We start from the raw sequence: 26543 nt of genomic DNA on the forward strand, positions 1-26543 counted from the left end.
AGCGGTTACCGCTCACAACGTCTGAATAGCGGCGAGCAAGAGATGGACCGTGCAGAGAGGGCCTTGGGTGCCATAGCAGCCTTGCTGCAGCAATAGATGCTGAATCAGCACAAGCGCATGCAGCAAACAATTGAAATTCACACGTAGCTCGCACACACACTTTTTCGTCTTGCTACCTGTCACACCAACAACGAAAAGCACACGATCTTGCAAGACACGTCGCCGCTCCCAGAGACACACACACACGCACGCAAACACACACAAAAGCAGTGGTCGAACAAGGGCTTGCAAACCTACCATCAGAAAAGCAGTTTCCATACCCCGTCCTATCGGTATGGATGATGCTGTAGGTGCCAAACTCGAGTCATCCACCTCCACCGTGCCGCTCATGAACTGACAGCTTGGCAGACATTCAACAAGGTCAAGGAGGAGAACAAAAAGCAGGTGCAAGACGTACTGGCAAGACAAGCCACCATCATTAAGAACAACGAGTCTTTAATCGTCCCATTCACCCGCGAGACTCTGAAGGAGGCTGCGAGCCTTCATGACAATGAACCGGACCGAGAGAGGTTTGTGCGGGAATCCCTCATGGGATTCTGGCTCTCTCTCGGTCTGGGAGAGTGAGGGCTGCGACGGCGCATCGGTGGGACTTTGGCGCGGAGACAAGATGCCGCCGCCGTCACCACCACGCTGCTGAAGCTGGAGGCAGTTCACGTTGACGGGGAGCCTGATACAACAGAGAACGGGAAGACACTGCGTTTCTGAGTATCAACAAGCACCAGGCAAACGTGCTTTGCGACCATGAAGCATTGCCATAGAGCTTGAATCAAGGCTAGCCAGCCCTTGTCCTGAGCGCAATTTCACCTCTCATGCTTCGAGTCTCGTCTTTCTCCCCAAGCCTCGCGCCAGATGTGGCCTGGTTCTCGTGCTTGTGCCGTGACTGTTCACGAGATCGACCGTGAGTAACACGAAAGATCATGTTTCCATCTTCATGCGTCTTCAATCGCGACATAGAGCGGAGAACCCACGGTTTCTCGCCGTGGGATAAGTCTAGTCATCCGTCAAATGATCAGACGAGCCAGACCAGAGCTGCTGCCATCCAGACTTGATCGTGACGGTGCAAGAGAGTGGCGCCTGGGCTATACGTCCTCTGCTTCCCGAGATCGAGACGCTCCTCCATAGCAACGCGTCGTCGTGTGCCCACTTCCAGTGAATATCGGCCTCAAAACACATCGACTGTGTGCAGTGCCAAGCCTCAATGCAAGTTGCCTCACCCCCTTTCGCACTTCGAATTTCTTGGCACGACTACAACTCTTTCAAGACAACAACAACATCACCACCACAACATCATCATCGCCCAAGAACACTCGCACCAGCAAGCAGCGAGGTAAGTCACCATGAGCGTGTGACAACTGTCCACTGTGAGCGTGAATCTCCTCTGATGAATGAACAGTTTTTCTTTTTTTTTGTCGGCCACCTCAATCTCTTTCCACATCTTCGCCCCTCAAAGGAATAACAAGACCACCAAGCCACCGCAAGACATGCCGCACATCATCGTCGCTTGCCAGTGCCCCCAGGAGCTGCATAGCCCCGGCGAGGTCAAAAAGTGCAAAAGCGCAGGCGCCGTTTTGCAATGGGAGAGCCTGGCGAGGCAGATCCAGCGCAAGATCAAGCGATGGTTTCGCCGCAGAGAAGAGCGGCGCAAGTGGGAGAAGAGCATGAGCACACCATACTCGCTCGACGGGAGACGATTTGAGTGCACGCCAAGACCTTTCGTCTCTCCTGCGCCGGCACCATACGTTCATCACAATTTCGACAATGACGCGCTGACTGCGCTGCCACTATACACCGTCGGATGCCAGAGGAGGGCAGTGTAGAAGTTCGAGAGAGGGGAGGACGAGAGAGCTGGACGTTCACAAGTACGCCGCCGCGTGGAATTCCTCCTCATCGCCTTTCCAGTTCAACCATGTAAGTTGCATTTTTTCCCACCCATCACCAGCGATCAATGATGAACACTTTTCCGAACAACGAGATGCAACAAATGGCATTGCCCGCCGCGGAGTGCTCGGAGGGGAAAATCCTAGTAGTGTAGTATCTTGAAGAGAGTCAAAACGAGCACTTCGAAGGGCTGCCAGCAGCGGATCATGTTCGCCATCCAAGGCAGTCATAGCTCACCTACTACGGTAGGATACTAGGTTGACTGACCGAGGATCACCCATCTGAAATGTCGCAATATTCACTTCACCGTCCGAAAACGATATTCCAAAGGAGCTCATGCTGACATTAAACAACCAGCAACACGCTACAGCCAGCCACTCGCGGCTCTGTGCCCTTTTCGCTTGTTTTGCCTGCGCACCATTGAGTGCCGGTCTCGTGGAGAGGCGTGCAGGCGTAGGTTGAATGCGCAGCGAAGCTCGTCGCCCTTATGTCACTGCCAATTTTCAGACATGGATCGTGGTCTGGCCGAGCCCATTAACGACATCAAGACGCGCTTCCGCTTCGCATACCCACAATGATCTCGGGCATGTGCTCACTCGTGATACCACGGACACGATTTTGTGCTTTGGCGGCGCAGGAAGCCGAGGATGGGAACGCAACACCAGCGGATAGAAATGTCCAGCCGAGTCCGCTGACATCGTTCCAGCAGTTGCGTGGGCGTGTTGTGCAACATTGGCATAGCGCAGAAAAGTACGCCAACAATAGATACACCTCTGCACAGAACAGTACTCGGCAATCTACCTCACCAATTTCCGATTTTCCTCTTCCGCTACTGTCAACTTCTTTCAGCCTTTTTCTCCCCTCCGGATCAACAGCCAGAGGAATAGCAAAAGGCATCGCAGCTTGAACCGCATAACGTGACGACCTTTCAGCAGACGCAACCGCAGGGACCATTTCCACGTATTCATCGACATGTGTGTACCAACTTGGGGTTCGTGTAGCAAATTCGAAGCTAGGGGGCAGGATTGCGGAGACAGTGTTCAGAGAGAACCCCAGCAGATCCGGCTATGCGATCTGGTAGGAAGCATACACCGGAAGCATATACCAGAGGTGGAAGTACAAAATGTAGCTGCCCCAGTGTGAATCAACATTCGTTCACCCACCGAGCAGGAAATGCTACATGGTGGGTGCTGACAGCATGTCGAATCGGACGGTGGCCGAGGGATATGTTGAAAATTATGCGACTCTTTTGCGTGCCCAATGGTCCACCTCGAGTACACGACGGAGGCGGCCACGCTTGTGGCTTTGATTGATGCTGGAAAAATCGACCAGAGTGCACAAGGAGCTTGCCAAGATGCGTGACAGGCCCACCATACAGAGGAAAAACTCCGTCATGGACAAACATCCAGAGCCCATTTTCGATGACCATCTCGTTTCAAAGCGGCATGCAGCTGGATCGTGGCAAATGAGCCCAGAAAGGAATCTTAAGGAGCTCCGCAGCATTGAGGCCACTAAGCCAGACGGCGAGAGCCCTCTCGCTGGAGACTCTAACGTGAAGCGCGTATGGTGCGTGACACCCGTACTTCGTTGCAACAGAAGCAGTTGGCTCACCACACCCAAAAGTGGAACACCACAAGCAATATCAATCTCGTCTCCGACCAGCAGAAATCGTTACGAGCTTCCGCAATTCCCGTCTCCAACAAGTCGGCACCCAATCCGTCAAGAGTCTACCAACGATAGCCATCGGCTCAGATCGACCTCGCATACCCCAGCCACTCCGGCATCTGTAACGCCGCGCACCTGAGCTCACAGCAGCGCAAGATTTGACCATGGTAGTCATCGAACACTGCTGGCTTCGTAATCTTTGGCCGGGCCAACAGGCACACCGGCAGCAGCGACGCAGGAATACAGGTCTCAGCTGTTCTCCTAGGAGCAAGCCCTGCCTGGGCTTGAAGCTCGCCAGTGTCAAGTCCAAAGCGAAACGCGTCGGCAGGCAAGTCGGCTCGCTCGTATTTTGATTCTGAGTTGCAGCACAAGACTCAGCAGCAATGCGCCGTCATCCACACTCCCACAAGAATGGTGAAGCTAGGTTGAGGCCAAAGAATCCAACATCTTCAAGGCCACCACAGCCGAACGTGCAATGTTCAGAGAAGCCGCAGCAGAGTGTTCGCTAGCAGATCAGTCAGCAAAAGGGAAAATGTCCGAACAGCTGCTTTGCTCGAGATGAGGTGGACCCGATCAAGCAAGGGAACCGAGGTGTTGCACAATTGTTCCCATTCTAACACGAAAGATTAGCCGTGTCGAGGTGTCAACTATCACCAACACTTTGACGCCACGCCCATGCGTCAGCGAGAAGCGTGAAAGGATGTTCAAAGAAGAAGATCCGGAACTCCAGCGACTCTCTCGCCAATTCAGGTCGAACTGTGATGGAGATTTCATTACATCGCGTCGAAATAAATGCATTCCGAGCGAGCCGTCTACGTGCGAGAGAGTCGAGTCTCAGCACAAAGATAAAAACAGAGAAGAGAAAATGCAGTCTTCAGTCGGGCGTTGAGGCTCGCCGACAGCAGTGACGGGATCGCTGGAATCGACGCCAAAGTAATGTGTGGTAGCATCAGCGAGCGTCTACCGGGGGCATGTGCTGACTTGCAGCGGCCGGAGCTCGCATTCGTCGAAGTGAGAGGAAAGAGGAAGGCTCTGCGAAGACGTCCGCCCAAGCGCTTCCAACCCATAGTGGAGAGAAGGCTTATCAGCAGGTCTGAGAGCTTAAGCCGGCCATGTTGAGGCTCACGGCTGCCCGATGCACGAGCGGTGGAGTGGGAGATGAAGGGAAGAACTTGCAGCAACATCAGCGCTGAGACGTCTTCGGCTCCAGCATTGCGAGAAGCAAGCTGAGCAGAAGCAGGGGACTTGCACCGGCCGACAATGCAGCTCACGGATGCCCAAGTGTAACGCGTGGGAGAGGAAGAAGGGCCCGCGCCAGACCTGGGCCTGCTTCTGATTACCAGTCCACAAAGCAACATGGCCGAACAGTGTGCTTTCCAATGATGCTGCGGTGGCCCAGGACGCCGTTCACAAGCACGATCATATGTGCTGATATCTACATTTTGAGATATCATTGCGAACTAAGTTTGCCAGCATAATAGCTCAGTCGAGTCGGCCATGTATGCCTTGATGGAGACCGCACCTAATTGGAAAGACGAGGCGAAGTTTGCTCGTGTGGTTGCTGTTGTCGCGAGGCCAGTATCCTGCATGCCTCGACTACAGCACCTCCTGGGAGGCCAAGCCTGTCAATGCATGGCCTTGTGGGATACCAGACGTGGCATACCGCAAGCTGATAATTGCTACCCACTTCCAAACTTCCAGAACAATGAATGAGTCTGCTGGTCAGCTCGTGTGTGTTGCTGAGTGTGCTGGAAGCTAGAAGCAGCAGCGCAGAGTACAGAAGTGCCGAACTGCAGAAGACAGCATCAACCAGGGCAGACTGTGCTGGCTGTGAAGTGGGGTGTCTGAATCCAAAGGAGAGTGGCAGTCATGTCACCGGCCGCTGTCGGGTTGCGCGGTGAGGTGGTTGTAGCGTGCTCTGTGGCATGCGCTGAGGTTGTCTGCGGATTATTCCTGCCATATTGCTGACTCTTTCTGCCCGAATATTCATTGCTGCTGATACTGAGGGTGCAGGACGGCGGTAAGATGTTGATCTCACTGTCGTGGTGGTGGTGGTGGTGGTGGTGGTGGTGGACCTGGCGGTGCTCAGCGAATGAATGCTGATGGAACCAATGTGCCTGGTACGCCTGTCAGCGGCACCAGCGGATTGCGAAACATTCGATGGGCCTACTGGAGCATCTGGTCACGATCACAAGCTGCCTCTGGCTTGTTTGAAGGCCGCTGAACTCGTCGTCGTTGCCTCAGGGGAGCCTGAGTGGCTGCATGCCTCTCGTCGGCTCCATGTCCGCCATGGCTGTGCGTTTCTGGCGATAGAGCGGCGGGATGAGGAGACTCATCGAAGTGATGACATGTGACTGCTCTGGCGATGCCCAGCAGCGTTGATGGGAGCGGAAGGTCGCTGTGGTGGAGGTGAGGTCGGGAATTAGAACTCGCCCGTGGTTCATACGGTTGCTCCACCCCGGTCGCCAAGATGAGCAGATTCTTAGTTTTATTTCCACCTCATCTCATGCACCTGCTGGTCACCGACAGCTGTCGAGGAAGACAGATCACCGCCAGCGATTGTGATAGCGCCGAAGAAGCATCAAGAATCCACTTGGATGTCCGCCAGGCTCGTACGGGTTTCTGCGAGCGCAATGCATAGCATATCGGACGGAGCGAGGACAACCACGGCAATGATGAGAGTTTCGCGCAGGCATGTCAACAGCGGCAGCGGGCACGATTGATACAGCATACAGAAGACAGTCGAGATTAAAGTATAGAGGTAGCCACATCAAGAGCCGGCACATATATATCCCTGATACCCTCCAGCCAAGATGGCCGGGTCAGCTGAGGAGCAGGACTTGTGAGAGGAGCAGATAACAGGCAAGAGACGGAGTCAAAACAATGCTGTACTCGATCGTAACAAGCAAAAGGAAGCATCTAGTCCCAATACTCAGAAACCTGATTGATCTGTAAAACACTTTTGGGGGTGTTGCCTGCCTATCCCCGCCCAAATGACGGCGAAATGCTGACTTTCTCCAGACACCGCAGGTAATGAAAAGCAGGTCAGCATAGCGAATGCTAACGTAAGATGGCTCTCAGTCTCCTTAGCGTAGAGCCATCCCTCTGCGTGCGGTCTTTGCCTCGGCTTCATGCGAGACGACACATGTCACGTTTGAGAAATTCCGGTACCGGGTAAATCTTGACTCCCGGGCACCAACAACACACCACGAACGACCCCATCTATCGATTCACGCGCTTCAACCCAAGGAATCATAAGATCCCGATTCTTTTCCCTTCTGCCTCTGTTCCACATCAGCACCAGCTGTCCTTTGCCTCTTTCAGACTCTTACTGCCATCTGACGAGCCCTCTCATTGGGACAATCATCACCCGGTATCGTTGTATTCTCTCCTGGACTGTCTTTATCCGCAGTATGATTTAGCAGACCTTGTCTTCAACACTTCAACATGAAGTGGTTTCGCCGCATCTCAGCCCGCCTCCCGCTTATACAGGAGGAAAGAAAGGAAGATCTAGACTTTTCCGGTTCCGACGACGAGGCAGGACTCGACCAAGAAAAATCATCAGAGGACAACCTTGATCCTGATGCCGGTACAAGCAGATTTCAGAAACGGAAGCTAGATGATGATGATGATGATGATGATGACTTTATGATGGAAGAGCTGAGATCGTCTACAACTCGAGTGGAGCCTGCCCAGAAATAGCCGTTAGTCTGTATTTCATTCATCATATGTATCGTTCGCTAACAGTGACTACAGTCCAAGCATAACAAGCGTGTGACAAATCGTCTACCGAAAGAGCACATTCTGTATCTTCCTCTGCTCATTCAGCAGCTAATCTACTCGTTGGTTCTGGCGTCGGAGGATTTGTACATTTTTCTTTCAGACGGCAAAATGGTCCGAAAGCCACTCGTCTACTACAAGATCCGAGAGAATAATCGCCTTGTCAAGAAAGAGCTCAAGAAGCACGAAGGCACGCCCATCTGCAGGGCGCCCGGTATACTGTTGGTATGCAAGCAGGTTCGAGGACTTGCTGTTCGAATCTTCTACGTCAGCAACTCTTTCGAAGTTCGTATCAGCAACTTCTACGGCGAAGGCATCAAGGAGTGGTGGCAACGCACTGAAGCTCAGCGCAAGCAGGTTGGCATCGAGTCAGGACCCCTCGACTGAAACGGAACGATGCACTCAGTCGACCAGTCAGTAATGAGACATCCAGCAAAGCCTCTACTGCGTGAGGTCGCTGATCACCGCCTCCTCTCATTCCCATCATCGGAGAGCCGAAACCACAACTCAGCGTTGCGCAACCTTAAGCCTTTTAGTGCAGCACCTGCTTACGGGACGATTACCTTGCACGTTGCATACGAACCCAACTGGCAGAACCTCGTCACTTGGCTCAACTCATCAATCGAAGGTAATCTACTAAAATACATGCCCACAGACCTGGCCCACAAAATCGAAGGTCATCGCCTACAGACTGTAGCATGGTTGTTCAAAATCACGGAGCAGTACTCCAGATGCGACGATCAAGCTTTCGACAAGACCATTATGTCTCATCGTGGACACCTTATCCGCAATGATCTCGGATGGTCTGTTGACCACGTAAATGAGGTTGAGGACGACGATGAAGGTATGGACTTCTTGTATGGGGCCAAGTACGATCACGAAATGGCCACTGCGAGGGATGCCCAACTCTGTTCAGTAGCAGGATCACCAGCTGGCAGCCCGATACTGAATTCCCCGAGTCAATACCAGGATCCTCGAGAGAATTTGTCTCCTAGCTTCCTCGCCACGATGCGCAGTATGAAAGATTTCGATGAGCAAGAAGTGGAGGATGATTCTGACTATGATATGGGCGGCGATGATGACACACCAGGAAGAGCAATCAGGACGACTCGTGAAACGCTAGAAGACATAGAAGGATGGAGTTGGTCGTTGGGCCGCAGGGAGTGCAAAGAATGAAGAGGCCGAGCTGGAGTTGATTCCCTTTGACAAGTGAAGACGCAAGGAACGGCCCTGTCTCCTGCTTTTCTCTTTGGACTGGTTGAACTGGTTGAGGTCTGCCTGGGTAGCAAGTGGCCTGGTATTGATGGTGCTTGGCGAAAGGTCTTCTTCCCAACTGAGTCCGGATGGTACGCCGGCATAGCTTTGTATCCCCCATTCCACCAGAGCCTCCAAGCCCACGTCGATTAGGACGTCAGACTTGATGGCCCCGAAGGGCCCTGCTGAAAGGGATAGGCCACGGTTCTTGCGAACCGAGTCAGCGCCTGCAAGCAGGATACATGTACCCAAGGCTAACGTGCCTCGGCCATCTCGACGTCGGAGCCGCTGCCCCTCGACGCCTTCTCCTCCGCCCGTCTCTTCTTCTCTTCCATCCTCTGCCGAATGTGCCTATGCGGTCGGCTCTGTGGGCCCCTCGGCCTCACCCTCGGCTTAGCGTAACCGGACTTCGGCCGGTCTAAGATAATTTCCACGTCCGATGGGTCAATACTCCCATCGGACGCCGCGTCCTCCTCTTTCTCCTCCTTCTCCACCTGCTCCTCGCCGGAACTCTCTAAACCCCTCTTCGGCCTCACTATCAATGCAAAATTACATTGATCACCGCGGAGTCCCAATTCACCCAGAGAGCGGGCGAGATCCTCGTCGTTGTCTATGCCGTCGGCTACCAGCACGTGCGAGAGGGAGAGGCGCTGCTGGTAGGGCTTGACGGCGCCCTCGAACGCCGTTTCGATGAGATCCATGATCTCAAACACCATCGTTTCTGTGGTGCACCGGAACTTCAGTTTTTCGAGGCCTGGGTTGTGCACCCATACCGTAACGACGGTGGGCGCGGTTGTCGACATGGTCGGGGGGGGGGGGGGGGGGAGGAAAGAGAATGCGGCGTTGGAGGTGGTGCTGGCGGTGTGGTCTTCGTGGAGTCGAAGCAAGTATGCGGCCGAAGTTTTGCGGTATACTTGAGAAGAGAAAAACAGAAGAGGAGAGGAGAAGGAGGGGGAAGTGTGTGGAAGTTTTGTTATTCAGGCTGCGTCACATGACTGCTGGAAACAAGATTCTACCTTCTGTTGACCTGGCAATTTGCCTAAGGCTGTTTTCTCTGAGCTTCTAGAAGGAGGAGATGGGATTTCACGCAGCATGGGAGTACTCCAGTTCTACATGAGATGCGCTGACAGCGCCCTTTTGCCAGCAGATAGGTCAAGAAGAGATCATGCAGACCAGCCCGAAGAGCAGCGAGACGTTCCCTTCAATCTCATTCTACTGAGAGCCTGTCTCTCCGTTGAAGGGTATCAAACCCGCGAGTATACGCGCCTTCCTCCTCCCATGAATTGTATGTAACCCCAGACAACCAGCAAAAAAACCAGTTTTTGCGGTCAACTCCACTGCACATATGTACTCGACACCATCTGGGTCTTTTCACCATGCTCCTACACTTTCAGGAGATCTGCTCCATCATCATCTAAAAAAAAGTGATAACACATCCCAATATCTGTATGCCCAGCGAGCGGGCATGGATTTCACTCCGCGAAATTTAAGGTTTGAGTCGCGCGTCCTGCTTTTGGAAGCATTTTTGCGTCGCGGGTAGCGGACAAAATCGAGTGAAGATGATGAGCTTGGGTAGAGAATGATCATTTGTAGTGAATTACGTGTTTTTAATCTGTTCTGATGGTTGCAACTTGATGGATAATGCTTTTCGTGTCGAAAAGGGAGGGTGGAGCAGGGGTGTGGGTTGGAAGGACTGTTTACACGGGACGCGACGAGACGCGACGCGCTATAGAGATGGATTTACACTATTTGGAAGAGGATTAGGAGTGAGCGCACAGCGCTGTTAGGAAACGCGTGGAGCAATCAACTGCCTCGACTACTGTGACTGTGTGGGACGCGAGGAAAGTACTCGAGGATACAATGAGCTATCCTGAGAACCCCAATTTCTAGGCTACGCGCTTTGTGGCAAGAATCTCATACGACGTCCTTGTTGCGCGCGCGTTGCTAGACCCAGGCGCCACGTTACAACGAACTCTGCGTTGACAAGATTGTGTGGAGGGTCGTGAGCTCAAGAGTAGCGATGGTCTTCATGGCGAAAGGACAAGAGGAACGGGAGTCATGCGAGACTCTGACTCCAACGTGGTGATGAGAGCAAGTACTATAATGGCGAACCGTCAGTTGGAATGAAAGGAACGAGAGCAGCAAGCTTGGCATATGTGGACTTACGCAATTTGGTCTGGTCGTCATGTCTCTCCAAGCGTAATTTCGCCGTCCGCATTCGTGATGGAATCTCAGGTCTTCTCCAAGTCCTCATCATGCTAGCAGCGCAGCCTCTCTCTCTGAAGCCAGGCTCATTGTTGACATCCCATGCCATTTCTTGCTTGATGGCGCACCCCTCGACAAGCCAGTGGAACAGAGGAGTTGATGATAGGCCTTGCTCATCAGGCCATAGCAGTGCACCCCCCTTCCGCCGTTCTTACTCTCGCCGCCAGCATCAGTAGGCCTGGAAGCACTACTCGCCCCTGATCAACTGCGCATCCCTCCATGCTCGCCAAAATGCTCGCCTCGTCGTCATCTCGACTCGTCTCTCCTCCTGTCTCCGTCGCCGTTGCGCTTGTATCCAGAGCTCAAGGTCTCGGCGGCCATAGACCGCTTGGTAAAAGCGGTGGTGCCCTGGATAGAGCTCATGAAGTGGGCTGATTGGCCTCACCAGACGGAGTCGATTCTCCCTAAGGAATCGAAACCGCCGGAGCTCGTTGTGCAGCCATTCTCCGCCGCGGCCGTTCTTGGGCGCCATTGCAAGCTGTTGGATAATGAAAGAGGATAGTGGAAGAGAGTTGGATTGATGCCAAGCTGGTGAAGTCGATGTGGATGTTGATGTTCCTTCCTCGCGTTGAATGTTGTGGATAGAATATCATGAATTCACCCCTGCTAGTGCGCACGGGCCTTTGGTCACAATAAAAACACTCTCACGTTTCTCTGCTTCTTCCTTTCTCTTCTATCATCTTCTTGTTCTTCACTCGTTTTTGGGCCAACTTCACTCACACCGCCGCTGGCGACGATCACCACCAAATACTAACATTCGACGCTCTCTATGAGATGGCCTCTCGTCGGTCAGGGTTTTGCCTTTGTGCCCCTGATCAGACCACGGCCTCCCTCGAGTTGGTGTCAAGAGGGTAACTCATGGAAGTTGGCCTCTTCTTCCCCCTTTTGTACCCCACGGGACCGGTTTGTCGTGGGTCTAGATGCGTGTGCTCAGGACATGGCAAATCATTGTGCAATACTCTACCAGTCTCGTATGGTGTTCTTGCAATACAATGATACGAGACCTGGAGTGTTCGTGATCATTCCCTTCTGGGTGATCCGCACATAGATCAATGCTCGAAGAGACTGCTGTGCCCTTTTTGCTTTTACTCATTGAAACGTACTTTGTCACCTCAGGCACATGTGGCCTCCAGCACAGCACCGTCCGAGGGATTATAGCGCTGTGTGGGCAGTGCGGGTTGCAGTCTCGTCGGGCAGAGCTTTGGGAAGTCTTGCCGTCGTGGCAGCTCATATGCTGTCGCCGGTAACGAGGACTTGAAGCTTACATACCTCTTCTCTTGTACATAATTGATTTTTTACAAGTCTCTCCCCTCTCATCTAGCCTGGCTTCTTCAACATCACCGCGCTGCGACGTCTCCTCCAACCGCCGTATTGTCATATGGGTTCCTACAATAGCACCTTTGCGACGCTTTCTGACCCTTCTCTAGGCGAGCACGCCTAAATGGAGCTCACCAGACGCATCTTCCTCTCAACCGTCGTGCTCGACACATGGAATCCTCCAATACCACTGAGGTCAGCCGCTATCGCGTGGTCACAGGCTATCTTGTTGGTTAAGTCGTTTTGCGGTCAAGAATGCAGTCATACTCGCTGTGACGTCGAAAGTTGGCACTCCCCGATCCTCGAGAATGGTCTTCTGCCACTTCCTACCTCCGCTCGCCTATGGGAAGCGAGCGCCGCAGTCTCCGCCAATCGTTTAAGCGCGCTGCCCAGCTCAAGCCTTGCCTTGATACGACAGCGGCGCCTTGTCCTATCCTCACGAGTCCCGGCGTAGTTGTTACTAGAGAAGGATGATTTGACAGACATTGGAACACTGTTGGGCGTTCGTTAAGGTTCAGGGGCTGTACGATACACCTATCTTACTCTTATGGGACACTTGCAGCGGAGAATTGTGGCTGTAATGTGAGTTGGTTCAGGAATGCTGAGCAGCCCCCTAGGCTTGGCAGTTATCGGTCTATAGTAGGCGCTTGAATTGTCTTGCGACTCGAGAGTAAGAGTAGGATCTCAGTCTAAAGCGCTAGTAATCGTATATTTTACTATTGCTATATACGGGTATATAGTAACTCGACGCGGTTGATATGAAGTTACTATTTCCTGCCAAGACTTTCTGTGGTTTCAGAGCTAGCTATACCACTCTATTTGAACTTGAATTTCACTCCTGCTTCCACTTCCTCTTTTTCAACTCTCCCGTCGTCTTCTTCCGCCTTCATACGCTTGGGAACTCGTATATATTTCGACCGAACTGGACCCCGACAACAAAGCAGCATTGCGGAGGACAGCTGCAGCACTGTGCTGCGCGAACGGACAATCTTCAATGCATTCTATGGATGGTGGGACCAAGTATCAACCTGGCCGTCCTAGGAAGAGATAAAGTATAAGGGAGAAGAGCGCATTGCGACCGCCGTCCCAAGTCCGAGTCCCTACCGCCGCCCCGGCAGGAGATTCGTACTGGGCGCCCGAAGCCCGAGTGGTTCATTCGTGAATACATTCGGCGCCGAAGGAGTCTGTGGATAATTGGCCGTTGGTCACCATTATTCGCGACGCACTTGGGGGTACACCCGTGTACCGGTATCCGCCTCCGGGCGTGACCGACGACGGGAAACCTCTTCTTGAGGTAAACACCCAGACCGTCAGCAGAGGAGATTTCCCTGTACACCGCGTATCGTCGGTAACGGGACTGTCGCTTGGCAAGAAAGACGGTTTGTCGACTGGCTGCCTTTCGACAACTTTGATCGAAAAGTGCTGTCGCAGGTTGATGTACTCCTGCGGACTCACAACACTCCGGCCAGAGGCGGATATCAAGGTAAGACATAACTTACGTTCAGATTAGTCCAATCTGACATTCCTCCAGCTCCGTGGCTTCATCAACCGGATTGGCGAAATGAAGCCCACCGGGGGCCTGCCAGCAGCTTGGCCACGCCGTGTCTTCGACACGGCCGAGTTGTTGGAGGCGACATCGTTGGACAATGCGAAGTCCAGCCGACTACAGACATCGCTGCCGGTTCGGGCTCAGGTGAGAGAACGCTGTCCCGCTGGTCATGAAATCCATCGCAAGTCACTAATGCGCGACTTAGATATGAGTAAGACCTGGCGTGAAAATCATTTCTTCCAGCGGATTTTCAGCCGTCGTCAGGAGGGCACCGGACGGCACAAAGGTGTGCCGCTCTACCAGCTGTGAAACTCTAGCTCCGGACAAAGATTGCACCGCAAAACCCATATATTATTGCTTCACCAGCGTGGGTAAGGCAATGTCGTGTGCTTGAGGCTGAGGTCCGGGGAGAATGAGCTGCCCCGAGGACCGGGGAAAGAAAAGAAACACCAGCGGGTTCCACGATCGTTGTTGTGGATCCTTGCCAAACCTCTTGAATTGAGGATCCGTGTCTCCAAATCTCACGCTCAGTCGGTGGGAGAGGCATGCATCAGCATCCCTACGGAGCCTGATGCCAAGGAGGCTCCATGCATGAAGAATTCGAGGGTGATGAGCTGTTAAGAAGAAAAGAGAACTCTTCCCAGGTTCGTTCCGAAGGTACGTCGCCACTCCTCCCTTGGTCGTATCGCAAGCGACTGACACTTTCTTGTAGTGAATGACCGTAAAAGCAACTCGCCGCGGTGCGAATTGGGATATGATCGAAATATAACGAGCCTGGCGCTTCCCTCTGCCAACGTAGTCGCCCAGCTTCATCGTCGCACTCAGCAGGTCTGTCGGGAGGCATGGAGCGTGGTGCATAGCACATGACAAAGGCATTGCGGTATGCGCAGGGACCATGGGCGAGTCTCGACAAGAGAGAGAGAAAGAGAGGAGATTGAACATCCCGACACCAAGGTGCCGCTTGTATCCTGCACGTATAACCTTCTGAATATGCATCATGGCATAGCAGTGTCTTAATTTGCAGTTGCGTCTCATTCATTTCATGTTCCCTGAAAACAAGCCCAGACTGCGCCTATTGAGCTCCATGGTGATCGCGTCAATCTGCACTGACAATTCTTAGGTGCTAGCTTCCCTCTCCTCCGCAACCACGACACTGACTTCCACCATGGCCGCAATCCGATCGAGGCCGCGACTGCGGAAGCTGGACGAGTCGGCCGAGATGCGTAGAAGGTGGTGCAATTGATAGGTGTATTGGATTCGCTAAGCCAGCCAAGCCCTGTGACGCAGGGTATATATCGAATGCACCGATTGCTTCGGCTATCAGCAGCAATAGACCAGTAAGAGAGCAAGAAGGGCATAGAACCATGGAAGCAAGGTCATCATAGAAGCACAATGATTTGCGTAGACTTCAAGGTCGCACAATGCTCGAACTTCTTCTGACGTGGCGTACTAGAGTAGAGAAACTGGACTCTGGTGCGCTCATGAGAACTTCTCGGCTTCTCTCGCCAGGCCAAAGCTGTTGCGCCAAGCAGGCGAGAGGAGGGCAATGTGTGCCGTGGATGAAAGGAGGCTGTTGCAGCACTGGTTTCACTCCGACAGACCAGGGCAGGAACATCAATGTTCTAGAATGCAATCCAGGACCATGTGGTCTGGTCCATACAGCATCACGCTAGGCAACACGTGCCCTGGAAGCTGAAGGACATATCACCGCCCTCCGATCGTGTCTTCGGCCTGCAGAAACTCATCACAGTAGGGATCCAATCCGAACAGCAGAAGACGTTGTGACATACACAAAACCTGCCGTTCAGTCACCCCCACAACAGCTCTTCAGTTCCAGACCAGATCACAGAAACCCCTCAAAAGAACCTAACTGGAACATGCCTAGGTAGGTAGGTCACACACCGAGGCAGACCGACACATATTCATTTCTTCCCCTTCCCATGCGCGGTGCTGATCATCTTCCAACACAGCAGGTGAGGTGGTGGTGGTTTCTTGGCATGGCATTTCTTCTTAAAACGTTCCTCGGCGACGGGACAGTCTTGGAAGAAAAAAAAACGTTCGCACACCTTGCAGATGCAGCTTCTCCCCAATCAAGTGTTGTCGATGGCTGATGAGAGAGGAGAGAGGGTAGGAAAAGAAAATATAAGGGAGGTTCGGATTAGGTAGACTATACGTAAAAGCTAGTTTTTTTTTTCTAACCCTAGGTCTTTGAAAGTGCCGAGGTATGTTGGGGGAACCAATAAGATGGCGAGAAGGATGGATAGGTATATGGTAGGTGCCAGGTACCTGGTAGGCGAGAGTCAAGGGACAGGACGATCTTAAAGGACAATTCGGAAATGACTAAGCAGTAGGCATCCGGATGACTAAGCCTCGGCACGGATCAACGTTAGCTCCGGCTGAACATCACTTATATACATATATATTAACTACCTACGTAAAGCACTATTCAATACTATATAATCTACTACTTTATAGCCTATAAAGTACGTTTAACGACCCCTAGCCCCGTTACCCTCGACTATACGTCCGTTACCGTTACCGTTACCGTTACCGCTACCGTTACCGCTACCGTTACTACTACCGTTACTATTACTAGACGCTAAACCGTTAGTCTCGACTAATTTACTATATATAATACTACGACCGCGACCGCGACTACAACTACGGCCGTATAGACGTCTACGGCCGCGTCTACGGCTACGGCTATATACTAGCTCGGTAGTATTAATCTCTACTAACTTATTACTTATAGCTGTCTATAGTACGTCGGCTATAATAGTATACTACTAAGCCGCGAATTCGGAGTATAACGCGATAGTAGCAGCCTTCTTAGCTAACGCTATATCTTTACTAGCTACCTCTATACTCGTTATAAGCCTATTAGTCGTCTTATTGCCGCGCTTCGGCAACCGTAGTAGTAGTAGATACTAAGCCGGCTTTATAGGTACTATAAATAGAATCGCTTCTAGTAGTAAACGGTCGCGTTAAGTAGCCTATAGGCCGGTTAAGTAAACGGCTTCGAACGCTTCGAGCTTGTCTATATAGGTATTATAGTCCGTAGCTCGTAGTAATAGTAAGTAACTTAACTAGCGTAGTATAGAAGCCTATATACGATTATAACTGTCCGCGCGTTACGGTAATACCTCCTATAGTCTATCCGTCGCGGCGTCGTATTAATTCTACTAGTTCGGTATCTACTAGACGGCGTTACTAGCGTAAACGGAACGATTGCGTATAAAGTAACAAGGATATAGTATACTACAAGTAATCGGCTTCCGTTTAATTACTATAGGTAGTAGTATATAAGTATATAGTAGTCTGTATTGTTTAACTTTACTACAATCTATATAGTAATCGCGTATCGGATACGGCTCTACTATTACTACCGAGCGCGTATAATTAGCCTTGTCTACTATATGTTTAAGGCCGAGGGCGTTATACTATAAAACTAGTAGTCTGTCGATTGTCTATATTATATATTAGCTATTAAGTTATACGAAATAACCGAGGTTATTAGCCGCTACGGCCTATAGGGGTAACCTAACGTACGTGTTTTCTTCTAACCGTTCTAAATTATTAAATAGCTTATCTAGATACTGCTTAATACCTTTAATATACTGTTCTAGTAATAAGTACGGCGGTAGATACCCCTTTATACTACGATTACCGCCTTCCGTATATTGTAACGAGCGAGCCCTATTATTCGGTAGATGCTTAATATAATACGTTACTAGTCGCTACTTAATAACGATATAGATATTACGGAAATATTTAGTATCCTCTATAGTTAATCTATCGATAATAGCTGCCTCGAGTTTATCGGCGGCTTCGGCTATATCCGCTTATAGCTACGGCTATATAAGCGCTTTTAATTCCGTCTTCTGCTCGGCGGTATAGCCTAGTTTGCGAGCTCGCGTACGTCTTAGTACGTCGATTCGTACGGTCGATTCGTCGTCGTTAGTAGCTATAGTAACTTAGTATATCTTACTATCGGCGGCCTTAGTACGTACTATATATATAGTACCCTTGTCGATATGCTTATAAAGGTTTTAAGCCGCGTACTAATACTATTAATAGAATTACTAAATACAGCGCTAAAATAGTAACTCCGGAATAGCTATAATAAGGTTAGCTCCGGTATCTAAGATAATTACTTTGTTAAGCCGATAGTTATATAGATAGTTGTTGAATACGACAAGTAGTATAAACAGCTAATCCTCTTTACTCTCTAACTTTATTAGTAAATAATATATCGGAAATAACCGTCCGGTATTAGTAACCCCTATAAATACGCTAAGTAATAGGCCGGCACGATTAGTACTAAACGTAGTATCTATCTAGAAGCTATAATCTAGTACGAATCGCGTAGTAAAGCGCGCTATACGTTACTACTAGTAAACAAGCTACTTAAGCAATGCCCGTATAGTACTACTAGTCTATAGATTAGTAGTAAACAACTAACGGCCTTTATATTCGAATCCGAGAGTAACGAGAATACTAAGCAACGCGTTAATAATAGTATCGGCGTCGCCGGAGCTACTAAACGTATTACCCTTAGCTAGGTTATAGTAACGTTTACGATTAAGTTAGAGTTCGTAAAGCGAGAGCTATTAGTATATAGTACTATATAATTCGTTCGTAAGTCGATACTACGCGGCCTACGCTACGGCTTTACTAAAGCTAGGTATACGTATCTCGTAGATAGCGTAAACAGACGGATTTAGCGCTAATTCGTATATATAGTCGAGTAAATTAATAGTTAGCTACTACTGTTTAACCGTCGTACCTTGCCTTAATTGTACGTAACCTAGTCGGTAGTTCTATCTATATCCCTACTATCGTACGTTTCTCGCGTTACGAACGCGTAGAGTAAGTAATTCGTCGTCGCTATCGCCTATATAATCGTCGAATCCGTCGTTATTCCTAGTACTAGTTCTATAGTAAATATACTTATATATAGCTCGGCTAACGTTACTAGACGTATAGACAACCGTAAATCCTTTACTAAACGCGTAATCCTATAGCCTAGCCTTATAATAGTCGGGATTTCGGAATATCTCGCCGGTACGTAGATACTTATAATAGCGTAGATCTATAGTATCGATAAACTCGCGGACAGCCGGTATACGGCTCTCGGCAAGTAGTAAATATAGAATCTACGTTAGATAGGGCTACGGTACTAGGAGTTCTATATAGAAGATAGATAGTAAGTAAAACTTAACCTTCTTACTACTACGTCCTTTGTCGATAGTTACTTCTATAGCGGCTAGCTCCGGCTGCTACCGTAAGGTAGGGTGTTTAGGTAGCAATAACTTAGCGTTGTCGTCGACTATAGTATTATCGATTATAATAGTATTAGAGGTATGCTTGCCTTAGTATAGCTATAGCCGTAGACTAATCGGATTGTCCGGCGTAGGTAACTCGTTGAATATACTAGTATTATTCTACGCTAGATCGTAACTGTTCTCCTTTTAATTAGTTAATAGCTCTTAATTAGTTAATAGCTCTCGATTAGGGAATATCTCTTCTAATAGCTTAACGCGGCGGAAGCCGTTCGGTAGTATAGTAAATAGTAAAGATAGATCTAGTAGATAGAAGCTCGTATCGGTATCGTTATTAATAAAGAGGCTATTATTCGGGCCGTTCGGCTCGTTCGTAGCTATTGTTTCGTAGTTTGTTATAGTACTTATAAACCGAGAGCTATATCTCGTACGTTTGTAGGCCAAATCTAGTAATTTTCGCGGTATAGTGTCTATATAAGTATATAGAAGCAATTAGAGAGGTATATATATATATATCGTTATATAGAAGTAAAGATATTCGGTATTGTAGGTATTGTAGATATTGTAGGAAAAGTCTGTATAGCAAGTAAGGTTAACCGGAACTACGTTACTCTACGCCGAGCTATAACTTATACGCTACGCTGTAACTTATACGTACTTAGTCATCCGGATGCCTACTATACGTGCTTAGTCATTTCCGAATCGTCCTTTCAGATCGTCCTGTCCCTTAACTCTCGCCCTAGTAGTATAGACTGCTAAGGATAAAATACTAAGATTAGGAAATTGTATATTGCAAAAACTGTAGGTGTTTCGTTAGAAATTTATATACGAAAAATTTATTTAGGAGAAATTTATAAAATTGAATATATACACAACTGCATGGCAGATGGGTTTGTGAGGTATATGAACATATGTATTCACAACCACGTTGTGCAAATAAAGGATTTTACTGCCTGAGGCTCTGAGTTAGGTACCTTTCGGCTGCTTGCTAGATTGGGAGCTCCTTAGGAACATCACTTTGCCTCTTCCAGCAACCTCTCCGCACTTGAAAGCCAGGCATACAGTAGCTAAGATCTGTCATCCCAATGATCTCATGCAGCCAATGTCACACTCCCATCGAGGTGGCTATACCATGATTTTGACCTGGGATGTTGCTGTGCAATGGAATCATTTTCTCGCGCCACTAATCACCTCGATCGGCATGAGTCGCTCTCTTGTCTACGCCTCGACCTCGTGAGACGCCACGATTGGTATGGCAAGCCTCATCGTTGTCGTGGAGCTGGAATTCATCACTACTCTGTGGAAGCTGAAACCGCGAACAGGGAGTGCCGCCTCCTGGATCGCATTACAACAACAAGGAGAGGCGAGGAAGAACATTGGCGTGATTGATCGTAGCATACGCTGTCCACATGAGACTTGCTATGTCTACGGCGGCCGGCGTCACAGTGCCCAGAAACTATATCCAAGCAGGTCACATCTCGATCGGGGTCACTGCTATGACCTGGAATCTTTGACGGCAACATCCGAAGTTCTCATTGCTATTGCGGGAACGTGGAGCACGCCCAAGGCTTTGTTTCCGACATACAGGACTTCCAGATGTGCCCTTTTCTGGTGATTCAATACATCTAGACGTCAAATGAGCCTAGACAAGTTTTCAGGCACATCTAGAATCCCCCAGCTAAAAGACGCCCCCGAACCGCGGCTTATGCACCCCGTGAGCGGTGCCAAATATGCAATGCATCAACCAACCACTGTGCTCAAGGCACGCCATCTACTCAGCTAAAACGCAACAAGCACGCCTATAAACAGTCTTGGACATGAATAAGCTCCACGCGGAGTTGTTGAGGGCTCCGCCGTGGCTTGCTCGCAGCTCCTAGACTCATCTTTTTCCAGTCAACACCGAGGAATGGTACATCGATGTATACAAGAGAACTCGAGGCCGTTGCCATTATATATAGGTCCTGAAGCCCGCGCACTCTGGAAGTGAACCATCTCAATCATCACCTACCACTTCTCCAGCTGCCACAATGTCTCTCAGATTCGGTGTGGTCGCAGCCTTGGCCGGCCAGGCTGTTGCATTCCCATGGGTTGCCAGCCATGTCGGTATGGATCCTGTCGAGATGGCCGAGCGTGATGCTCTTGTCGTTCGTCAGGCTCCAGGATCGAATGTTTGCCCATTCAACCCAGACCACAGAGGTGCTGTGCCATTCAACCCCAAATACCCATACTGCGGTGCTCAGAATGGTGCTCCGGGCTTTCAAATCTGCGCCAACAACCGGGTGCCTGCTAGGGTATGAATATGTGTGTACGTGAGGATGGATTGCAGCAGAAGCTGACTGTAGTTCCAACAGGGAGACACCGCACACGCCTACCAGGCACCAGGCCCGAATGACATTCGTGGACCATGCCCTGGTCTGGTGCGTAGTAGAGATATACCGTCGACTCCTGCTGTCTGTACTGATAGATGCGCAGAACACTGCCGCCAACCACGGTTTCTTGAGCCGTGACGGTATCGTGACATTTGCCGAGCTCACCGACGCCCAGCAGAACGTGTACGGCGTGGGCTACGATTTGGCCGTTTTGCTCGCCGTCCTTGGTGTCGGCCTCGATGGCGACCCAATCACGACAAAGCTTTCTCTGGGATGCGATGCCACCTCTCGTACCGCTACTCCTGGCCTTGGTCCCGAAGGTGGTCTGAGCACGCACAACAAGTTTGAGGGAGACACTTCTTTGACCAGAAACGACTTCTACCTTGCCAATGGAGACAACTTCCGCTTCAACCGAACTCTTTACAACATGATGTCCCAGACTACCGGCGGTTTGCACAACCGTAAGATCCTGCCCTTGCAAGACCGATCTGATCGCCCCTGGCTAATACCGTCATCTAGGCGAGAACATTGCTCTGTACCGATTCCAGAGATATCAGCAATCTCTGAACGAGAACGGCAACTTCTACTTCGGTCCCAAGTCCGTTCTGCTCTTTGGTGCTGCATCCTTCTTGTACGAGCTGTTCCCCAGCTTCGGCGGATTCGGTACAGTCTCCCCTCCCATCCTCGACATTCTTCTTCTTCTTCTTCTTCACCACTGTCTAACCCTCCCCTGCAGGCACTCCTGACCAAACAACAATGGACTTCTTCTTCATCAAGGAGCAACTCCCACCCAACTGGTTCTCCCGCGTAGACCCCTACACCATCCCCCTCATCGCCGCCGAAATTGCCGCTCAGTACTTCTTGCACCCAGTCGCCTTTGGCGGTAACACCGGCAAACCCGTAAGTCCTTATACCTATTCTACCTATCCATTCTATTCCCCATCTCTCCCGCCAGCTGACTAACACTCCTCACCTTCTCAGAACACTTTCGTCGGCGTCGGCACGCAAGGCCCTTACATCAGCAACAACACTATCCCCGGTTCACCAGCTGGTGTCGCGTGCTTGTTGTACCAAATCGCGACCGAGAACATCCCATCTGCTATCGGAGGTGGAGGTGCTGCGAATGATGCTATTCCGGCTTCGAGCTTGAACTTTATGAGGAATACTTTGAACCCTCTCTTTACCAACTCGTCGCTGTCTGGCGCTGCTGCATTCGGATGCCCGATTGTTACTGGTACTGCTTCGTAGGCTTGGAGAAAATAAGGGGAGGATTGTCGAAGTTTCTGGGGAAGACGATGGAGAGATGATAGGGGATGGATTTGTAGATATTATGAGAGAAGACGAATGTGATGGATAACTTTGTTTGTAAACACTGTTTATCTTTCATATCATCTGTTTTTCCCTTGTGACACTGCTCTCGACTTTATCGCTCAATGATGCGTAACTAGAAGCCCCCAGCGTGCTCTCTTCTTCACTGATAGCGAGAAAGCCAGATGTAAGAAATGAATATCCGCAATTCGCCCGTTCAAAACGGTGCAATTTTTCCTTATTCACTTGATTTACATAGGTATCGCATACTGCCTGCAAACTAACCAAAGGACCCCATAACTTCGAACAACCCTTTCCAGGCCAGAAACCCAGCCGTTAAATGATAAAGCAGACCATAGAGCAAGACAACGATACATGCAAACCAGCAGACCCAGGAGCAAGCGAGGCAACCTAACCAACAAACAAAAGCCACATACTCGCAACAAACAGAGCTTGCTGCTTACCCCCCCACAAACGAGGCGTTCTCCACCGCCCACGGCGTCTCCCTCCCTCACGAATGTGCCGAGGGCGTTTCTTCTCCCCAAGAGGAGAATTCTCCCATAATAGCCAGCATGGCTGACGAACGGGGGGCGTGTGATCCTTTTGCGGGAAAATCCAAAACTCCCTTACGCAAAACAAATGTCACTTTTAGTTTGCATACGACAGAGCCAACGAGAACTCGCCAATTTAAACTGCAGTGGTAACATGTCAAGTAAAATGTCAAGTAAGTACATGTACCTACGTCCAAGGTAAAAGTGGGCGATGTTCATCACCTTCCTTACGGAGGTAGACCAAGCACGTTTTTCGCTTCTACTTGCTTTATAGGAGGGAGGGTACAAAAACAAACACGTGTTTTGTCCAGGTTTCTTCGTCCTGACTAGGAAAGGTATGTGTGCATGAAAGCCACACTTTAATAATAAAAAAAGAAGGAGAAGAATAACAAAGTCTTCTCATCAAAAACACCGAGGAATTTTGGGCGATATTCCTCGGTTGAAAGTAATCGAATTCTTGGAGATTCCTATTGGTTCCCCCAAGAGCGCCTCGTGCTCAAAATGGGGCAAATATGACACTATTTTCTCCGCAGTGGCTGAGTGATGGGCTTGGACCGAATGACGGGGTGGAAAAAAGGTTAAAAGGAAAGGGTGACTTATAGTGAGTAGGGGAAACGCCTCTGCCGTAAGGTTCACCTAAGATGGGTGAGATCTACGGCTTGGCGACTTGGTGCTGGCTCTTGTTTAATGTTTTGATGAAGACGATCTCTTTCACGCGGAATATCGGATACTTGTAGAGAATTATCTTCTAGAAGCGCGAAGAGGAGGTCAGTTTGATCATATATTCAACGGGGTAGAAGTTTCTCCTGACTACCTAGTCGCGAGCATCTTTTGATCACTTTTCTCGCTCCTATATCTTTTTTCCTCTCTCCCTCTCCCTAAACGCTGAAAAACAGCTAAGTGAAGCCAAGTCCTCTCCTTCAGCCAAGAGGCGTACCAAGAAACCACCCGCAGCCCGCAAGACCAAGCCAGCCGTTGCTCAGGCGCATCAATAATCGCCTATTGTGACTCTGTTGTTGCATCGTGATCACGCACCGCCCAATCATGCATGCCGTCGTCCGTATTATTTTCCAAGAAACAAAAGCCTCACCACCTAAGACTTTTCCTCTCTGGAACCCACAAGATTGAGTAGTGCAGTCTGGCTTGGCTGCTTTTCTTGCTGCGTGGCTCACGACTTGCCGCTCCCGCCAGCGTCCTGTAGCGCCGCCCGCGAACTTGTGGATGAAGAAATTGCGGAGATGGACGGATACTTTTTTCTCGTGGCAAGTTCCTCGGTGGCAATGAGGTACATGTGAGCCAAGGAGGCTGGCCATGATAGTTCGGAAAGGAATATAGTATATAGCTTCTAGAAAGATTCCCCCAAAAGGCTTCAGATCAGCATCTCTGCAACAACAACTCTCTTTATCCTATCAGCCGAACAATCAATCCTACGGCAGCCCCATTGTTAATCAACAAAAATGAAGTCTTTCGTTGCACTCTCCCTCCTATCGGCGGGAGTCAACGCCTTTCCCTGGGTCGCCCACGCTCCCGGCGTAGACTCCTCTGCGCTGCACAGCGTCGAAAAGCGCCAGCAAGCTCCTCAACCTGGTGGTCCAGGAAGCGCTGAGACATGCCCTTTTAACGCTCAACACGTCGATGCCGTGCCTGTTAAGCAGGGACAGTACAACAACGCTCGAGGTGGCCGCAAGGGTAATGAGAAGGGTGGCTACCAAGTTCCACGACCAGATGATCTTGATCACCAATTTATTGCTCCGAGACCAGGAATCGATATTCGTGGTCCTTGCCCTGGACTGAATGTTGCTGCAAACGTGAGTTACGACTACTTATATATACTTGGTGAAGACTTTTTTGCTGATGGAGAGAATATAGCATGGTTTCCTTGCACGAGATGGTGTTACGACTTTCAATGAATTGGTCGATGCGCAACAAAATGTCTACAATGTTGGCTACGACCTTTCTCTCTTGCTAGCTTTCTTGGGCCTTCAGGCAGATGGTGATTTGGTCACTACTAAGCTCTCTATTGGCTGCGATGTGAGTATCATCATTATCATCAACAACAACAACAACCTCAAGGAGGTCGAAGACTTGACAACGACTAACGGAGGACAACAGGCAACCACACGCACGTCCATCAACCCAGCCTTAACCGGCAGCCAGCCAGGCCTAGCAGGCCACAACAAATTCGAAGCCGACACCTCTCTCACGCGCAACGACTTCTTCACGGGAGGAGGCGACAACTTCTCATTCAACCGCACGTTATTCGACATGATGTCTCGCTCCACAGGCGGTCTCCACAACGTCGAAAACCTCGCCAAATACCGCGGAGAGCGCTGGGACCAGTCCGTTCTAGAGAACAACAACTTCTTCTTCGGCCCCCTATCTCTCCTCCTCTTCGGCGCAGCCTCCTTCTTATACGAACTGATGCCTTCGGGACCAAATTACATCCCCGACCAAGAAACTATGAACTCGTTCTTTATCCGCGAACGTCTCCCTGAGAATTGGATTAATCGTGTGGAGCCTTATACTAACAGACTTGTGACGCGCGAGATTTTGAAAATGTATTTGCTCAACCCACGTCCTTTTGGTGCGAATACTGCCGATGGAGGTTTTACGGGTCTCAATTGGAGACAGATCCAGAACGGGAAATTGGAACTTAGTGTTGAGGCTCCCGAGACTCTTTGTTTGCTTTACCAGCTTGCCACGCAGGTGCAGCCTTCGACTCTTAATGGTGTTATTACGCCGACTGTCGAGGCTTTGTCGTTCTTCCTTACCCGTGTCGGCCCTGAGTTTGATAACCTTGGTTGTGCGCGTCCATTGACCAAGTAAGGAGGAGGTTGGGGAGCAGATGGGAATGGGGGAAGCGGGATTTGGGTGATTAAATGAGTGGGTTGGATTTTCCATGTCGATAGTCGTATATCAGAAAAAGAAAAACAGAATGATATTGATCGTAAAAGATTTTCTACTTACCCCGTTGTCAACAAGTTTCCTTCTGTGTCAAATCTTCATAGATATCCAAAGCAAAAAAAAATAAACCAACGCGTAACAGTAGCAGAACCAGGGAGTTGCCCTACCATCTCCCCCTTTGAATCCCGTAAAACTCATCAAACCTCCAAAACGAATCATTCACGCATCCTCAGAATTGTCCTAACCCAACCTGTATCTCCTCCTCCACTCACCATCTCTCCTCCCAACACAAAGAAAAAAAGAAGAAAACTCTACCTCCTACCTCCTACCTCCTCCTACCATCTCAACAAAACCAAAGCAA

General features: G+C 50.0%; 9 protein-coding genes across 9 annotated transcripts; 7 read left to right on the plus strand and 2 right to left on the minus strand.

Annotated features, from left to right (window-relative positions):
- The first annotated feature begins 185 nt into the window (after nucleotides 1-185).
- On the plus strand, nucleotides 186-1984 carry SEPMUDRAFT_150943 (uncharacterized protein). The gene has a single exon (XM_016906490.1). The coding sequence runs from the start codon at nucleotides 1446-1448 to the stop codon at nucleotides 1875-1877; it is 432 nt and encodes a 143-aa protein (XP_016757930.1). The 5' UTR covers nucleotides 186-1445; the 3' UTR covers nucleotides 1878-1984.
- SEPMUDRAFT_119550 (uncharacterized protein) lies at nucleotides 335-624 on the plus strand (the record flags this gene model as incomplete). Its single annotated transcript, XM_016901520.1, has 2 exons — nucleotides 335-346; nucleotides 409-624. The coding sequence occupies 2 exons, from the start codon at nucleotides 335-337 to the stop codon at nucleotides 622-624; spliced, it is 228 nt and encodes a 75-aa protein (XP_016757931.1).
- Nucleotides 1985-3229: 1245 nt separating the features above from the next.
- Nucleotides 3230-3810, plus strand: SEPMUDRAFT_150944 (uncharacterized protein). Its single transcript, XM_016906491.1, has one exon. The coding sequence runs from the start codon at nucleotides 3251-3253 to the stop codon at nucleotides 3740-3742; it is 492 nt and encodes a 163-aa protein (XP_016757932.1). The 5' UTR covers nucleotides 3230-3250; the 3' UTR covers nucleotides 3743-3810.
- A 469-nt stretch (nucleotides 3811-4279) lies between these two features.
- SEPMUDRAFT_127583 (uncharacterized protein) lies at nucleotides 4280-5329 on the minus strand. The gene has a single exon (XM_016902162.1). It carries the CDS (start codon nucleotides 5055-5057, stop codon nucleotides 4416-4418), a length of 642 nt encoding a protein of 213 aa, XP_016757933.1. The 5' UTR covers nucleotides 5058-5329; the 3' UTR covers nucleotides 4280-4415.
- An 825-nt stretch (nucleotides 5330-6154) lies between these two features.
- Nucleotides 6155-9331, plus strand: SEPMUDRAFT_150945 (uncharacterized protein). Its single transcript, XM_016906492.1, has 2 exons — nucleotides 6155-7307; nucleotides 7360-9331. The coding sequence occupies exon 2, from the start codon at nucleotides 7780-7782 to the stop codon at nucleotides 8557-8559; it is 780 nt and encodes a 259-aa protein (XP_016757934.1). The 5' UTR covers nucleotides 6155-7307; nucleotides 7360-7779; the 3' UTR covers nucleotides 8560-9331.
- SEPMUDRAFT_110254 (uncharacterized protein) lies at nucleotides 8892-9440 on the minus strand (the record flags this gene model as incomplete). The annotated part of the gene is made up of 1 exon (XM_016900837.1): nucleotides 8892-9440. The coding sequence occupies one exon, from the start codon at nucleotides 9438-9440 to the stop codon at nucleotides 8892-8894; it is 549 nt and encodes a 182-aa protein (XP_016757935.1).
- A 10862-nt stretch (nucleotides 9441-20302) lies between these two features.
- Nucleotides 20303-20665, plus strand: SEPMUDRAFT_119556 (uncharacterized protein; the record flags this gene model as incomplete). Its single annotated transcript, XM_016901521.1, has 1 exon — nucleotides 20303-20665. The coding sequence occupies one exon, from the start codon at nucleotides 20303-20305 to the stop codon at nucleotides 20663-20665; it is 363 nt and encodes a 120-aa protein (XP_016757936.1).
- Nucleotides 20666-21155: 490 nt separating this feature from the next.
- Nucleotides 21156-22667, plus strand: SEPMUDRAFT_165575 (Cloroperoxidase; the record flags this gene model as incomplete). Its single annotated transcript, XM_016908180.1, has 6 exons — nucleotides 21156-21341; nucleotides 21402-21467; nucleotides 21523-21868; nucleotides 21939-22082; nucleotides 22156-22319; nucleotides 22401-22667. 6 exons carry the CDS (start codon nucleotides 21156-21158, stop codon nucleotides 22665-22667), a joined length of 1173 nt encoding a protein of 390 aa, XP_016757937.1.
- A 2068-nt stretch (nucleotides 22668-24735) lies between these two features.
- On the plus strand, nucleotides 24736-26104 carry SEPMUDRAFT_143621 (Cloroperoxidase; the record flags this gene model as incomplete). The annotated part of the gene is made up of 3 exons (XM_016903051.1): nucleotides 24736-25086; nucleotides 25148-25309; nucleotides 25391-26104. The coding sequence occupies 3 exons, from the start codon at nucleotides 24736-24738 to the stop codon at nucleotides 26102-26104; spliced, it is 1227 nt and encodes a 408-aa protein (XP_016757938.1).
- Nucleotides 26105-26543: the final 439 nt, after the last annotated feature.

The sequence above is a fragment of the Sphaerulina musiva genome, assembly GCF_000320565.1.
Source record: "Sphaerulina musiva SO2202 unplaced genomic scaffold SEPMUscaffold_9, whole genome shotgun sequence".
NCBI classification, from domain to species: domain Eukaryota; kingdom Fungi; phylum Ascomycota; class Dothideomycetes; order Mycosphaerellales; family Mycosphaerellaceae; genus Sphaerulina; species Sphaerulina musiva.